This window comes from Cotesia typhae, unplaced genomic scaffold (assembly GCF_013202065.1).
Source record: "Cotesia typhae breed Kobodo isofemale line unplaced genomic scaffold, CoteBio_Ctyphae contig_43, whole genome shotgun sequence".
Classification (NCBI taxonomy): domain Eukaryota; kingdom Metazoa; phylum Arthropoda; class Insecta; order Hymenoptera; family Braconidae; genus Cotesia; species Cotesia typhae.
Window position 1 is genome coordinate 3,878,687 of NW_027423752.1, and position 18,304 is coordinate 3,896,990.

Here is an 18,304-nt window from a genome sequence, read left to right on the forward strand (position 1 = left end):
AATATTTATTCACATCCGAATTGTAATTATAATTTATTTGTCAACAATTAACAGTAAATTTATTTCTTCTTTACAAATAGACTAACGGAATTCTGGAAATTGGATGCTTGGGAAGACGATGCTCGGCGACGCAAGCGATTCGTCCATAATCCCTTGGGTTCGAGTCATCCCGAAGCGACTCTGAAAGCCGCTCTGGAACATGGTGCTCCAGAAGATGCGATTCTTCAAGCACGCGAAGAATTTCACGCTCATCTTGCGGCTTCGCGTGCTCACCAGCAGCAACTCCAGTCCGCGGATCTTATGGACGACAGTGAATTACTGTCTGACGATAGGGATCTTGACAATGATTTGACTGGTAAGTTTATTATTTAATATAACGATTTTATCTGAATACAGTCTTTAATTTTTTAAGTAATTAGTAATCTATATTATTAAAAAAGGAAGAGAAATTTCGAATTCCGAATTTCGCACTAGATAAAATTTGTTTATTTATTTATTTTGTTTTATAGATGTCAATATCATTGTATGTCATATATTAGTCCATATAATTGAAAGAAATAAGTAAAAATTTTATGAAACGGGCTCATTTTGTAATAAATTTTTATGATTTTACAAGAAATTTTTTTAGTTAAACATAGCACCATAAAAAATTTCGTAATCTAAATTTATGTCTTTCCATGGTTTGATATTTTTTCGGTAACAGTCTTTTTTTTTTTGTTAAGTTTTTGAAAGAGTTTTGGATACTTTGTTAGTTCTATAAGTTTTTGTCCATAACGCTTGTCCATTAAATTATTAGCAATTGATCTTGTCATAGCAATATTATTTTTAAAATTTATTTAAAAAATACTCAAACAATGTATATTATAACTAAGGATATAAAAAAATCACAAAACCAAAGTTATTTTATTCACAATTTGTAATTCTTGGTAGTCATTTAGTGTCTGCAGGTTGCTAGTTAAGATTATTTAATTAATACAAATTTTTTTTCAGGACCAATAAACATCAGCACCAAGGGGAAAATAATAGCTCCAGGAATCGTAGCGCCAGGAATAATTTCTATAACATCCACGGAGCTGTACTTTGAGGTCGACGAGGACGATATCGAGTTCAAAAAAATCGACAGTGAGGTAAGTACTTTTTATTATTTTTAAATAATTATTATAATTAGGTATAGGTAATTATTTAATCTCCAACTGGGTCCAAGTTGTTTATATTTTACCTCCCACGTGTTTTAAATTTTTATTAGTATCTCACCTGTAAAAATAAAAAAAAAATATAATCAATTTTAATGATAAATTAAAATACCGGTTTTTAAATTTTCAATTGGATCGATCTCTTACTCTCTCTGTTTAATTCACGATTAAAGTTCCTCGTTAGTACTAATAAACTCCGATAAAAATAACAATAAAAGGACAACAAGAATAGAGAGATGTGGGTGAGGGAGGGAGATAAAAGATATTACGGCGCCGGTTATTTCGAAGAATCTTCGGCGATGGATCACTCGATAGCCGAGTCGAGACTTAAGCGATCGTAATACGCACGCAGGCGGATACTGAATAGTGGCCCCGGGGAGAGAATGCATCTTGTAGTTCCCGGTCCACGTTGGTCCACTACTCCCTCGCTGATCATCCTTTTTTTTTCTTTTTTTTTTTTAACTTTATTTTTTATTTTATTTTATTCATATTCGATTTTTTTCATTCAACCTCTTGCTCCCACACCTTTACATTTTCTTGTATAATGGCTGTGGCAAACGTATTTATCATGATTTATCGTTTACACGAGCCTCCTCTACACTCGAAACACTTCTTATATGAATATGTGTATAAATGTACCACACAATTATGGATTGTAAATTATTGATTGCTGGTTAAAGGCATTAATATGTAAAAACAAATAATGATCCACCCTCTATATTTATTATTGAATTTTTTTTTTATATAAATTTTTGAGTAATTGATAACTTATTGAAATTAGTTTATTTTTATTTCAAAAATCGATTGCTCAAAAAATTAAATGCAAATAAATTAATTGCTGTTTAAAAAAAAGAAAAAAAAAAGTTAGCCTCCCCTTGAAAACAAACAGAATTTTTATCTTGGGCATAAAACAAAAGCAAACATTTATAAATTAATATGTAGGCTTCAAAATACATACTGGATGTTATAAACAACGTACACAACATAACATAGGACAAGTTAAGCAATATGAGTATAAGTAAGCAGACAGGGAACTGACCATTGCATATGTATGACAGCATTTAAAAAAAATATATAAAGAGTTGATGTATTACCGGTGACGTTATAATAATGCAGCTATAATTACTACCGACTTGGTGGCGGTGGACGAGTCGTTTTAAATATACCCATTGAAAATTCAACCATATTTTGTAGCCATTATTCTTACTCCATACTACTTATATATAGTATTTTATACGTACACACACGAGCACTACCATCGGAATATCTACCTCGAGATCTCCTCTTGACTTATACGCGACGATAAATAACTTCTTTTATTTATATTATTTATTTACACTTAACTAAACTCCGTATCAATTTACTATTTTATCATCACATTTTTATTGAATATTTTGTTTTTTATTTTATATTAAGAATAAAATATATTTAATAAAGTAGCAAATTTGAAGATAAGTAGCACTGTTGAAGGGTTTGTTTCAATATCCGTCAATACTGTTAGTTTAGTATTTGATTTAAGGCATAATCGCTAACAATAACCGCAACAAACTGCCCAACGGCATTAAAAATATTATTACTCATCTACCAAAAGTTAAACAGGCGTGTTCAACTTTTAAATTCAACAAGGTAATTACAGCTATTAAGCCCAAAATTTACTGGTGGTCTAATCAATCTTATCATATCAATATTATCTTGCAATAAATTATATTCTATTATATTATTTGCCAACAGACAACTGTACCTTTAATCTTTCAACTCTTTTTTTTATAAATTTTTATGCTAGAATTAAAAAAAAAGATTTTTCCAAAATTTTGATTCAAAACATTTTTAGTAAAATATTAAAATTAATATATTAATATTTTTCTTTTGAGAATAATTAACATGCTTTTATTATTAGCTTTTCTTCATTATTACTACGGGGAGTTAATTGACAAATTTTCTTTGCTAAAAGTTTTTAATAACATTGTGTTTTACTTGTGAGACATTATGAAAAAATTTTAATTTTGAAGGAAAAGATTTTTTATACAGTCATATTGAAGTACATTTGAATTTTTTTTTATGTAATTTTTTCGATAAAAATGAAAAATTATATTTGTCCTATTAAAAAGAAATAATCATTAAAAAATTACGAATCGTCTTTTTGATGAATAAAATTTTAAAAAGTTTGTAATTTTCTACTTACAAAATATTTATTTCAATTATTAAAATAGAAAAAAATTTTTTTTAATTTATTTGTACGAATTGCTGAGAAATAACATTTCATCTGTCATTTAAAAAATGAAAATTTTTTCTTTGCTAGTAACCTCGCTTTTTTTTTTTTTTTTTTAATAAAATAAATTTTTGTTAATCACTCCTTATTTTAATTTTACTTAAAGTAATTCAAAATTGATTTTAACTTTGTATTTTGAATTTGCTATTAAAACGTGTTTTTTAATTCTTTACAACTATTATTTTTTTAACAAGATTTCTAATGTGTGTAAGATAAATTTTTTTTTTGAGAATACCAAGCATTACGACAAATACTTGCAAAAATAAATATAAATTTAATAGATTAAAAATAAAAAAAATTTTCAATATTGTAAATTTATATTTATATAATTTATATCTCAATATAACGATAATGAATTAATAAAAGATGTCTTGATACCAGTAAAATTTTTCAGAACCGCTGGTTTCAAGCATATTGCCCTCGACAATTTAATAAATAAACTAATTGCTAATTATTTATAAATTCATAAGCCTTGCGTGTGATAATAAAATCTACAAGTTTATCAGAATATCTAAGTAATCAATCTTTAAAGAGAAACTTTAAATTTTAATTTATTAATTGCTGATTATGATTGTCTGGTGTGTAGTGACATTTTTAAATCCACAAATTACAAGTGAAATTTCATTAAAGAATGACTAAATATTTTACTACATTGTGAATTCATAAAATTAAAAAAAAAAAAAAATAAGACTTGGAACCACTATATCCATATCCAGGATCCAGCATTCACATCATAGAGGCATCCACTCGTTAATTCTCCGACCTCACAGGTAGATTACACTTTACCCAAGCGATAAAACCTCATACTGATCGTGATTTTGTACAAAATAACAACCAGGTGCATGAACAGAACGCGATGTATAACAAACGATCAACGTACCATTAATTATACGTTTAACTTTTCAATATAACCATCTTTCATATCCACATACTAATAATTTATCTCATATTTAACTAATTAATAAAAAAGATAAGAAGAAGAAACGAAGAATAAGAAAAACCGGGAACGAGACCGAGACTAAATACACACAAACAAAATTTGAATAATTATTATTCTTGGTTCTTTTTAGAGCAGGTGGTTCACGTGCTTAAACGTCCGTTAAAAGATAATTGCCACAAACTGTTAAAAAATCGAAATTCAATGTGGTGAAGAGTGACGTGAAAATGATCCATTTAATCAGCATGTTCACCAACTTAAATGATGAAAGGTCTTGCATTAAATATTTAACAAGAGAATTACTAGTGAGCGCAAGAGAGACAGCAAGGCTTTTACAAGCAATAAATATTGATGCTAAAAGAAGACCAACATAAATAAATAAAGAACTCAATAAAAAACAAGCATACGGGCGCTACTTACAACATCAACGATAATAATAGGGTCGTTGAGCTGTTTGCTTAGCGAGAGTAGATTAGTGAATGAATCTACAGGTGGCCACTATTCATCATTTTTTATTTTGTTCGTTACTTGCAATTATAAAAAATAGGCATCAATAATTAAAGCTCCTTTTTTATGAGAAAAATTAACTTCGTTTTAGAAAAGTTATTTTCGAGAAAAAGTAATTTCGTCTTTTACATATATTTTATCACTTACCTTGTGATTAAAATAATTAATTAGTAAGTTGAAAATTGTAAAAAATTATTTAATTAAATGCTTTGCATTTTTTCCAATTCTAACAGATACTTTTTAAAAAAGTGCGCTCTTTTGGATTCTTAAAAACTAATTTCATCTACAGTTCTGTTCTTGTTTTCAGAATTTTGATTAAAGATTTATTTATAGTCTTGAAGAATACGTTTTTTGTCAATATTTAGTGATAACAGTTCTAATTTTTTCCTAAAAAAATAAAAAAAAAATCTAGAAATTGTTTGACCGCGCAGATGACCTAGCCGTACATCTCGGCGGGAATAGTCAGAATGGTTTCCTGGGAACTAAAAATGTGGAGATCCAATCAAAACTCGATTTTCGGAAAACGAACCTAAATTAATAACTTCCCTTTATTGGAAAATTTTCAATTTTCTTAGCGGAAGTTAAAAAAAATAAAAAACACTATCATAAAATTTTTAAAATGGATGCAATTGTAAAATTCAATGAAATGGACTGAAAAGAAAGTAGTTTTGGATCTGAAAACTAAAGTAGAAGTGAAAAGTGAAGTTTATTAAATGAACTTTCTGATGCACTTCATAAAATTTAAATGAGTCATTGCGTTCAGTAGTTATTCAAAAACTAACCAAATGATAAGTATGTTAGATTTTATTAGGATCCATTAATAAATTTGGAAACATCATCCTGACAAGCCGCATTATATCATATGAATACATACATAATTTATAAATTTTTTAACCGAATGTATTTTTTCACAGAAAATAGCAAACTTTTTCAAAAGTGGTGTGAGTTTTTTAATAATTAAAAAAAAATGCGCTCTTTTAACTTCTTGAACGCCATTTTCATCTATAGTTTTCTTCTTGATTTCAGAATTCTGATTAAACATTTAATTAAGATTTAAAAGTATACGTTCTCTCTTCATTATTGGTGACGAAATTTTTAATTTTTTCCAATTAAAGAAAGCAAACACATATAATAAATGTATAAGTAAAACAAATAATAAAAAAAATATCCAAACCTGAAAAGAAGTAGTTAAAAAAATGAAGATAATGTAAATATTTAGGTAAAATACAATATCAATCTCTAAAAAAATCTGACAAAAAAAGAAGCCCATGAATCCTACAATTTAACGATTATTTTGACAAGGGTATGATCTTTTGACAGGTTGTTGGCCTTAATCGTGCCCTCGAAAATTTTAAAATATACCTAATAAATGCCCACTTAAAAATTTCAATTCATAAAATCTTTTAGAATTTTAAAAATAACTCAACTCACCTCCCAATTAACGGTCATTTATTAATCAAACTAATTAATACTCAGATAACTATAAAAGGAAAATAAAAGTTTAAAATTGCTTACTTACGGTTTACCGTCTACCGTTCCACTGATATACCCACATACATTAATGCTAAATACAATATACAACATATATACACTGTTAATTTTATTATCACAGTTACACTGTCGCTGTAATCATTTAAATGATACGCTAAAAGTATTCTCTGACATTAATAACCTATTCTCTAGATAAAAATATAATTTAGTGGCAATTTTATATTTTTATTTTATATAAGTATAATGCTGATAATTTCACCCCATTGAGAAAATACTTAGAGAATAATTGTTTTGATTACAAATATATTCAGAAGGATAATTCTTTTTTTTTGCTTCGAAAATTTTAAATTGATTCTTCAGACGGTATTGAGTCTGACTTGAAGCTTATCAAAAACTACTTTCTTTGTAATAGCACAAAAATTAAAAAGACATAATATTTTTTTCTTAATGAAGTTCATTACTATGATTTTTTTCATTTTGATTGAAATTACTTTCTTACCGCATTAAGTTAATTAAAAGTTTAAACTGATGTAGAAAAAGATGGTACTTAATTTTTCAAGCGCTTTCAGAGATGTCGCAGAAGTATATTTCTAATACTATACATAAAAAAGGTGTTTTAAAGTCACAAAAGCGGTAATTAAAAAAAAAAAAAAAAAAAAAGTAGGAAAATGATTGACTCTAAAGGCCATCCTTGCAACTTCCCGCTAATTCTATACTTAAAACTATGTACTTATTGCATTTTTGAGATCTCCGAGCTCAAAAATATAATGTCCGTGTCATTTTGAGTTCTCCGAGCTCAAAAGTCTAATATAACTTTAATAAAACACTATTTTTTGAATATTCAAACCGCAATAACTTTTGAATGAATGAACCAATTTTTCACGTGATTGGCGGCATTCGACGCAGTTTTTAAAGCCTCATAAAGAAGAATCTTTAAGCTTGAATTAATCGAACTAGAAATTTCTAAGTAATTCCAAAAAAACATTTTTTTCGGTTTTCTTTCGTCAACAATAACTCACGAACGAATCAACCGATTTTGATCGGGCTGATAGCGATCGACGTAATTTTTTTGAGTTTAAGAGCTAATTAGTTTTTGGAATTAATCGGTAGCGCCGTTTAAAAGTTATTTTACAAAAAACCACATTTGAAAACATTTTTTTTGGTAGTTTTTTTGAGATTTCTCAAAATCTAACGGGGTCTAATGGGTCCAAATTGTATTGAAAATCTAAGTTCAGTCAAGCCCCTTCGAATGGCATCAACTATGATAAAATTAGTCAAGCCGTTCCAAAGTTATGAGAGGTTTACATACGGACACACATACACATACAGAATTACGGACTTATCGCGGAAACATTCGGGGAAGCTTCCTAGAAACTAGAAAGGTCATCATCCGTTGAAAACTCGATTCTCTAAAAACGGGGTAAAACCAATAACTTCTTGATTTTTGAAAACTTTCAATTTTCTTAGCGGAAAGTTAAAAAAAATATCCAAGGTCTAAAAAAAGCATAAATCATTATTTAATTTTGAATAATACTAAAATCAACAATCATCTGTTTAATATTTTGTTTTATTGAAGAAATGAGTTAATGAAAAAAAATATTCTATAAAAACTGCACTGATAGTTCTTTAAAATTCCTCCATGTAAAATATGTATTTTGAAATTTTTTTTTGTTAACAAATCCTGAAAACTGTTACATGCCTTTTTTTTTTTTACTATTATTAATTTGAATTATTTATTTTACGAAAGATGACAGTAATTTGCTTCTCAAGAATTCCAAGAAATGGCGCAGTAGTATATTTCTAAAACAATACTTAAAAATGGTGTTTCTTACGTTGAAATAGAGGTAATTTTTTTAAAATAACATTTGCCAAAATAATCTAAATTCAAAATTTCAACTAAAAAATTAAATTTTAAGTCAAACTTTAATCTTTAAACTTAGTTTTTTTTTTTTTAATAATAAGATTTTAAGAAGTGTAAGGATTAAATACAGCGAATTTCAATCATGTATGTGCACTGCAAAAATCAAACAAAATTATCCGAGACATATCACATATGAATAAGGAGTAGAGGCCCACCCGCAGCTGGAGACTTAGTACCTTGAATTATAGTTTAGGTTAATTATACAAAACATTCAATTACATCCCTTTAAAATATATTTGAATTTAAATAATTTAAAGATTGAATAAATAATTTTCCAAAAGGTGAATTAACTTACGGCTAAAAAAATAAAAAAACAAAAATCTCTACACGTGATTTATCGTCGCGTAATAATTTAATCGCATATTATTTGTATACTTTAAACATGTGTGTGTAAGTTAGTGTGAGGTATTTTATGCCATAAACAACGATGATCAATGCGTAATTTTCTGCATATGATGTAAATTAAAAATCACATGACTACGGGTGTATCTAATAGGGATACGGAGGTCCTAAGCGAATAAAAATGGATAAAAAAATGATAATTTATCCGTAAGAAAAAGGAAATTGATGATAGATAAAGATAAAGCCAAGTTTGATCGTTAGTACCGATTATGAATATTTTTAATCTTTATGTATGTTTTTATTATTATTGTTATTATTATTTATATTAAGTTTCTTAGGTTAGTTGGCATGGCAAGAGTCCCACACTATCGAATCGTACGACCATTTATCACGCCATGGTACTTGAGATGCCTTAAAACAAAGCCATGGGAGCGTTTTGAGAAGGGTTGCCTTACCGTAGTGTTGGTTGAGGCCTCCTAAGAGCAAGAGGGACGATATCTTTGGAATATTGGCGAACCGAGATCTGGTATTATATGAATATAGTAGCCAAACAGGAGAAAGTACGTGTATAGAGGATTATATTCATACTGTGAAGATGAGAAAGCTTTAGTATTGGTATTGGTATTGGTTGGGTTAGAAGTACGGGATTGCCATAACACTGAGAAGTTTACGTTTACGCGCCGGCGCCGGCGCCCCCCGCGGCCTCAGACGTCCGCCGACTATAATACTCGTAGGTTTAGGTTCCACTGTTTAACTTGCACCTATATCTTCAGGTATTATTGTGGCGCCTATTTTTGCAGGTATTGATTTTTTTGGTAAAAATTCAATTTTTTTTTACATCTCATTTTGAAAAAAAAATTGATTTTTTCGGTTGAAGATTTGATTTCATCAAAAAATTTTGATTGATTAAAACGTAAAAAGACATCTTGAGTTTTATAAAAAATTTTAAATATTTAAAGAATACAAATTTGGTAAATTAGAAAGAAAAATTTTTAATATAAATAACCACCAGCGGAATTCAATCTATAAACCTAAAGCCTACAAAACTTCGTCGTGTTTCATTAATATTTATTATTAATTTTTTCTTTTTATTACTTTTAAATCAACTAAATTGATAATTTTTTTAGGGTTTATTTTATATAAGTAATTTCATTGATGTCCACATTTTTAATAAAACTTCATATCTTAGAATTTTTATTACTTAATTAGAACTTTTTAAATTATTTACTTAACTAAAAAATTTAAATATCAAGCTTATTTTTTTCTTCATTGAAGAAATAAAAAAATTTTTTTACTAATGAAGAAAGTAAAAAGAAATTTTTTAATTTTTCTGTTAAAAAGATTAATAAAAATATTTTTTATTAAAAAAATCATTGCCATCTGTTGGCAATACATTAAATTATGCAGCTGATTGAATGGGACTCTGCTACGGGTGTGTTCGCGCAACGAGCAAAGCGTGTGCGCTTAAACACGTATGTCAAAAGCGTTATCCACTCAGTTTTTTCATAAACAAATGTAATCAATGTAATATTTCACAAAATATTGGGATGAAATAACAAATAGCGACATTATATTGTGAAAATGAAGAAATGCCAATATTTATTAATGAAATTAATAGAAATTTTTTTTCAACAATGGTAACAAAAAAAGTTTTATTTTCTCAGTACATAATATAAATATTAATTTATGATTATGATATTGTGCAAAATTTCTATACGGGCCAGCTAGTTCTTAATTAATTTTAATATAAAATATCAATTAGAGAAAAAAATATTTTTTGTGAATACCTATTATTATGATTATTATTCATAAAATTTTTTTGAATCTCGGGTCAGTGTGTATGAGTATATCTTATACGCGGCAACCCACAGACTTCTCATCGAGATAGGACATCGTGATCTCCACTCCGGGGCCTCAGAGATACAATCAGACACCCAAGAACCTAGAGGGCATGAACAAAGACTACGACGACGCAATGTCATCTGTCCTTGTATTGTGAAACTGATGATTATTTTACAACTGAACAATTTTTTTTTATTGATAAAATAACTAAATAAAACAAAAATAACGCCCCACGTGTTTTAGAAAAAAAAAAGTTTTATTTAATTACGCAGTATTTTATCCGTGGCTTTCATATATTATACGGACTTTTATGATTGGATTCGATTGTAAAAATTCTTCGTTTAGTTTGACGATACGGAGAATCCAAAATGACTTATGATTATATCTGAGACAAAGACATTTTTTATCCATTCAAAATTTAACCATCGGCTCTATGAAATAAAATTTTAATTATTTATACTTATATAAAGTCTTACTTTTGGTGTATTGTATGTTTTTATACGAGTGTATAAAAAGTATACGGAGTTGTTATATTCACACGTGACTTGTATCATAACGCTAAGATCAGACGTCATGCTGGGACTGGACAACACACGACTTACAGATAGTAATGTAAGATCATATTCACGTGAACACGAGCCTCGGATGTTCTGCACGTGACAAAAGTAAATACGATACGCTGTTTAACATACCGTTCAATTTACACCGTACTTGAAACTTCGAGTTCGCGGATTGAATCCTACTTACGGTTTAAAGAAAAAAAAATTAGTTTTTCCTCAAATATTTTATTTTTTTAAGATTAAAAAGTTTTTGAATATTTTTAAATCTATAAATAATCATATATTATTATTCAAGTCAATAATTCACTTATTTACTGTCAAAAAATTTGGACTTATAAATATATGCTTGTAATTTTGGAAAGTCAACATTTGACTCAAACTTTTTATTAAAAGGAAGGACCTAGCAAAAAATTGATATACATTTTTTTTTATAAAAAATTTAATTCTCTATAAAAAATGTATTTTATGATTTTTTTTTGTCATCTAAATGTTTTACCTAGAATTTGAGTTCCACACTTTTTACTTACTATCCCTAAATAGTGAAATTTTAAACAAAATTTTTGAATTTTGGATTCAAAATGTTCGCTAAAGAATTGAAAATATGATAAAATTGGTACATGGAAAGAAAATCTGAAGGAATTTTTACTATTTTACTTTAGTAATTCTTATTAAATAAAATAGTAACGGTGGACTATACTTCTCATTTAATGATTTTTACGATCTATAGTTGTAAATTTTATTCAACAAACAAGACTAGCAAGAAACTTGAAAAATTTGAAAAATCCAAAAGTGCACGCCTCATGATCTCATTTTCCATAATAAAATCGATTGAAATAAAATACAAAAAATACTTTTAAATCGTTTGCGCTATTGTTCACCCTTGCTTTACTTCATCAGTAGTGCAAAATGGAATTGATCAATTAAGTTTTTCGGCAGTTATCGTGACCACGCCGGTTTTCACACAAATTTGACAGCCGGACTTCCACGGAATAATTAAAAAAAAAATTTTTTTATTTACTTAAAAAGTAAAATGACTTAGAAATGTCATAAGTGTTAAAACTAGTGTTTTTTCATGACATTCATGTGTAAATAATATTCTACAAGTGCGATAGAAAATAAATAGAGACAATTTTAGCTCAAGAAATCGCTTGAATTTGTAAGGCGAGTGTAGAGCACAACTTCATCCGCTTCGCTAATGAGGCATAAGTCAAATACTATAAAGCAAATTATAGAAGATGTGTTAATAAACTTTATAATTCAACTATCGTAAAAATTGACAGTTAGATTTTTGAAAAGAAATTTTAGGGAGGGAGAAGGTAGGAGAGGTTGAACTCATTGATAACCTTTTAGTAACCGAAAATACGAATCGGAATTTTCATCCAGGAATCGAACCCAGAACTTTTAATTGGTAACCAGAGACTCTCCCTTTACGCTATCCGAAGTAAATTATCATTAACGTCCTCCAGCATTTACATAAATTCAGATTCTAGCGTTGTTCACGACCATCACTTACACTAATTAAAAAAAATTTCGATTCAACTATTGTAAAATTTGTTACTTCTATTAGAAAGATGCAGAAGCAGCACGGAAAATTTTAAAAATGAATACAAGAATAATATTTTTACATCTTGATTTTTATTCTATTACTTTTTATAATAATAATACCGTACTTTTTTTAATCGAATTTAATACAATAATTATTTGGTGAAATTACGATATTACTATCGTAAGTTGTAAAATTTCGTTAACAAAAAATAAAACTTTCTTTTAAAATATTTGACAATTATTAGTGACGGATTAATAGTCCAGCTTTACAATAGTTGTATCGTAAATTTTTTCAGAAAATTTTTGTCGTGTACGGATTTCTTTTTTAAGAAATTGAATTCTCTACAAGAAGTTTTATCGAATTTTTAAATTTCCAATCAATTTGTTTTTACTGTCATGGAATGAATTGAAAACAAAATTTCAACAGTATTGTCTAAGTAAATTAGTATTATTCCCTTCTTCAAATGAAAAACTCAACTAACAGTCAAGTAAATTCCAATATAAAAATAAAATGACATGAAATATCGCTAAGTAATAATACACATAAAAAAAAATAAATAACAATATATTAATATATATTTATTATCATATTAACATTTGAAAACAATTAAGAGACGAAAAATTGATTATTCATCTTGAATATTTCGTTCACTTCATTTGATACCTGAGACTTTTGGGGGCCGTTGGCTTCGAAATAACGAGGACCCCGACCTCGCGATCATCGTCGTCACGATCAGACTCTCTCATGGTTCCCTTAGCTATAACTTGACATCCTTAACTTGCTTTCTTCTCTGTATATAACATGTACATTCTCAAACTCAAACTCAACCTCTCTTCTCTTCTCTTCTCTTATTATTATACATACACATTTATGCACACACACACACACACACACACACACACACACACATATATATATATATATATATATATATATATATATATATATATATTTGTCTATTGGTTATTATAAGACCATTTTATCTTATATAAAGTATTATTTGAGGACATATGGCTATTTTGAAGACAGTCCTCATAATTCTTTTCATATTTTGTATACTTCGAGGACTGTCTTCAAAGTATACACCGTCAATATAAAGGTTTAATTAAGGACAGCATTACTGATAGGTGTAAACCGGGACAGTGTCCCCATAATATTTAATCACCAAAAGTATGATTTAAGGACAGACGTTGATTAGTCGAAGGTATTAAATACAAGGTAAAAACACGTAATGATTCTTAAAAGTTGTTACGATTAATTTATTTTGTTCGTCATTTATAAAGTATGTTTGGTTATAATGATTGTTCATGACATTTTTTTAAGTTTTGTCGACTGATTACAGCAAATTGTAAACACGGTCAATATTAGAATTGACAACAAACAAATAAAATTTATTGGCCACGTTTTGAATCGATTACGAAGATTAAATATCAACGATTCAAAAAAATTTTTGTTCATTTGATTAATTTAAAAAACGATCGTGTTTATTAATTTCATAAATTGATATAAAAATAAATGCTATTATTATTAGAAATTAATCATTTTAAAATGTGTGTAGTAATTTCCACAAAATCGATGACAAATAATTATTAAAAAACTATTAAGCTGAAAGGAAAAATTACAAATATTTATATCGGTTTGTTCTTCTAACAGATCGTATGAGAACTTTGAGAGATATTTTCTTATCTACATAAGTTACACAAAATTTCCCTCATCTATACTTGGAGAGTGTATTTTATTAGACATGAAGTAAAAACAAAAATTTCTTTCAAAGTTTTCATACAAACCGTTACAAGTACAAACCAATATCCTCATAATGACTGTACCATAGAAAAAAATATCTCCATAGTTGTCTGATCTCCTCATTGTACACAAGCGATGAAACATACGGTAATCTGTACATTTTATCGTTTGTATACTATGAGAACATCAGACAACTATGGAGACATTTTCATTCTATGGAACAGTCATTATGAGGACATTGGTATACAAGCGGTGAAATATACTGTAATCTGTAAATTTTACTGTTTGTATACTATGAGGACATTAGAAAACTATGGAGACATTTTCATTCTATGGAACAGTCATTATGAGGACATTGGTTTATACTTGCAACGTTTGGTATGGGGTTTCTGCCAGACATTTGTTTTTTCTTTACCCATTTTCGGAAAAATATACAAAAATGAGGAAAATAACATAAAACCCGCGAATAGTACTTTATCACTTGTTTAAAATTAAATTGAATTTTAAAAAAAAAAATATGAACTTGAAAAAAAAAAAAAAATTTCGTTAATTAAAAAAATCATTTTGAAGAATTTCATTGTCTTGATTGAAGTAGATAAATTTTTTAACTTGGAAATGTTTTGTAACTCAAGTCAATTTTAGTTGAATTAAGAATTTTTGTCTTCATTCAAATCAATAAACTCTTTAGAATTGTTATCTGAATTCAATAATTTTTCGCTTGAGGCAATTAAACATTCTTTTGTATGTAATATGATTTTTGTCGCTTAAGGAATAATTTATTTTCCCTGATACATTCATGATTGATGTGAAGTATTAGGTATGCATACATTTTTCTTAACTTTCTTAGATTATCTCTCATTTTTATAAAAAGACAAAAAAATAGTAACTTATGTTTAAAACCATCGATTTTATGAATTATATGAGAAGTAATTGCTATAAATATGTACGTAGAAATTGAAAAAATCAGAATACAAGCATTTTCAAAGTAGTGACCATACAAATGTCCTCAAAGTATAGACTATATTAATACGTTCAGTAAATTAAACTAATGTCCTCATAATGACTGTTCCATAAAATGAAAATGTCTCCACAGTTGTCTGATGTCCTCATAGTATATAACCGGTGAAATATACGGTAATTTGTAAATTTTACTGTTTGTATACTATGAGGACATCCGACAACTATGGAGACATTTTCATTCTATGGAACAGTCGTTATGAGGACATTGGTATACAAGCGGTGAAATATACGGTAATCTGTAAATTTTACTGTTTGTATACTATGAGGACATTAGAAAACTATGGAGACATTTTCATTCTATGGAACAGTCATTATGAAGACATTGGTTTGTACTTACAACGTTTGGTATGAGGTCTCTGCCAGACATTTGTTTTTTCTTTACCCATTTTCGGAAAAATATACAATATATAAAATATACATTCCTTTAATTAAAAAAAATTATTTTGAAGAATTTCATTGTCTTGATTGAAGTAGACAAATTTTTGAATTTGGAAATGTTTTGTGACTCAAGTAAATTTTAGTTGAATCCAAAATTTTCTGTTTTCATTTAAATTAATAAATTCTTCAAGATTATTATCTTAATTCAATGATTTGATGTAATTCAATTATTTTTCGTTTGAATCAATTAAATATTCTTTTGTATGTAATATAATTCGATTGACGTTTAAAGCATAATTTATTTCCCTTGAAACATTTATGAGTGCTTTGAAGTATTAGATAACCAGACATACATTGTTCTTAGATATCTTAGATTATCTCTCATTTTTATAAAAAAGAAAAAAAATAGTAACTTGTGTTTAAAACTACCAATTTTATAAATTATATGAGCAATAATTACTCTAAATATGTACAGAAAATTGAAAAAATCAGAGCATTAGCATTTTCAAAACAGTCACCAGACAAATGTCCTTAAAATATAGACTATATTGATATGTTCAGTATAGCTGTCCCCATAGTAGTCGATACTTGAACAAAGTTATAGGTCCTCGAAACATCTATTACATAACTGGTCTCATATCATACAGTCGATAAAAAATTGTGTGAAAAGTTAAAAAAAAAATTATAGTTCACAGAAATATTAATGTAATTTAATCTATATTGATGTTTTCCACTATTTAAACAGGTTTCTATCTACTGTCCCCAAAACATCCAATAGACAAACATATATATATATATATATATATTTATATGAGCAAAGCAACCTCTAAACAAAATCACCTTTAACTTAGCTCCTTATCTGCTCGCCTATCTTATTCACGCGTATTTTGTCCCATACGAAACACCGAGACCAAATGTCTCGAAGTATAAAATAAAACATAACCGTACTAACCAAAACTCCAAGTCGGTATCTTTCTGCTGGATTATATGATGTCGCGCGAATAATACGATCACTTCCAAAAGACGAGGTTTGATATATTTATTTTGTACTCTCTTTTTTTTTTTTTTTTTTTTCCTGTGTTTATACTGTATATTATAAATCTCCAAATTGTGAAGAGAAGATAACAGTAGTATTTACTATTTTGCATAGTAATCAGCCTCATTTTTTGAAAAATAGGAACCAATATTTTTTCATTTTAATCTAACCAGTTAGCAATATGATACATCTAGTTGTAATTAGTGAAAAGCAACTATTTAATTGTTTTCAAAAACAATATTTTCATGAGATTGTCATGCATTCCATTATTTGTGTAACAAAATATTAACTTTTTGCTACTTGTTGATTCAAAAAAGGCTACTCGGAAACTGAAATGAAAATACCCTTAAAAATTTTCTTTGATATGGTTTATATCAAGAAATATCTGACTTTACATGGCATTATGTGTCTTGGTATAAGCTCATATACCGCTTGATATGGTCATATATATATGCCCATATGTAATTTGTCGATCAAATGCAGTGTTGAAATTATCTGATAGAGAGCTAATGATCACTGATTCGTCTACTCCTTACTAGAAAGTTGAGTTTCATAAATTAAGTAATAAAATGAAAATCATTTTTCTAATTTATTATAAGGAGCTTATCTCGTATTGGTTTTTATATAGTAAACGATTACTACTAATCTACTAAACCGTTTAAAAATTGTAATAGATTATTTTTTACTGTTATACAAAGTTCGATATGGTCATACCATCATACATGGTCATATCAGGTCATATATGGACACAGAAAGTCATATATGAACATTTTTTGATGGGTAGATTTTTTTTGGTTATATCACAAGCTTCCACATATATTTTAGTAAAATTGAATAACTTATCTAGTTCAAAAGATATTTGGAAAAGCAGCAGTGAAAGTATCAAATGTTGAAAATTTTAAATTTTTCTCTTTTTAAAATTAATTAATCAATTTTGCTAATATTTGAACCTGATCAATAAACGTCTAAGAAATATATCGGGTAACGTTCATCAAGATTTATTGAGAATTGTAGGAACTAGGCTAGTCACATGCCGTGTTCTATAGAGATATACTGAAAAAAATTGTAAGATTTCACTATCTAAAATGAGCAGAAAAATTTTTGAATAAATTGAATTTTTTTTTAAGTCATGAAAAATTTCTGAGTTAAAAAATTTTTGTGATAGATTTTAGATAATGAAATTCTTCAAAATGATTCTATTGGTTAAAGATTTTATCTTCTGCAACAAATCGATTTTTTTTTATCAATCTATATATATAAAAATCAATTGCTGTGCGTTAGTCTCGCTAAAACTCAAAAACGGCTGGACCGATTTTCAAAATTTTTTTTTGTTTTGTTCGTTATAGTTCAGGGATGGTTTAGAAAAAAAAATTTTGGAATTTTGGAATTGAAAAAAATTTCAGCTTAAAAAATAAAAAATTGTTAATTTTGTATCGAAATCGCTATTGTTACGCTTGAGCCTCAAGGTTGCAAGAGTATACAAAATTGTCCAATATGCAGGAAGATACGTACAAGTATA

At 27.7% G+C, this 18,304-nt stretch overlaps 1 protein-coding gene across 7 annotated transcripts in view; it reads left to right on the plus strand.

The window, feature by feature from the left end:
- Rg (A kinase anchor protein rugose) overlaps positions 1–18,304 on the plus strand; it is a 242,686-nt gene that overhangs the window by 175,626 nt on the left and 48,756 nt on the right. For all 7 annotated transcript variants that reach the window (XM_074244499.1, XM_074244494.1, XM_074244498.1 and 4 more), the window contains 2 exons: positions 81–355; positions 991–1,127. In XM_074244499.1, the coding sequence (XP_074100600.1) occupies positions 81–355; positions 991–1,127 (412 nt within the window). The remainder of the gene's footprint in view (positions 1–80; positions 356–990; positions 1,128–18,304) is intronic.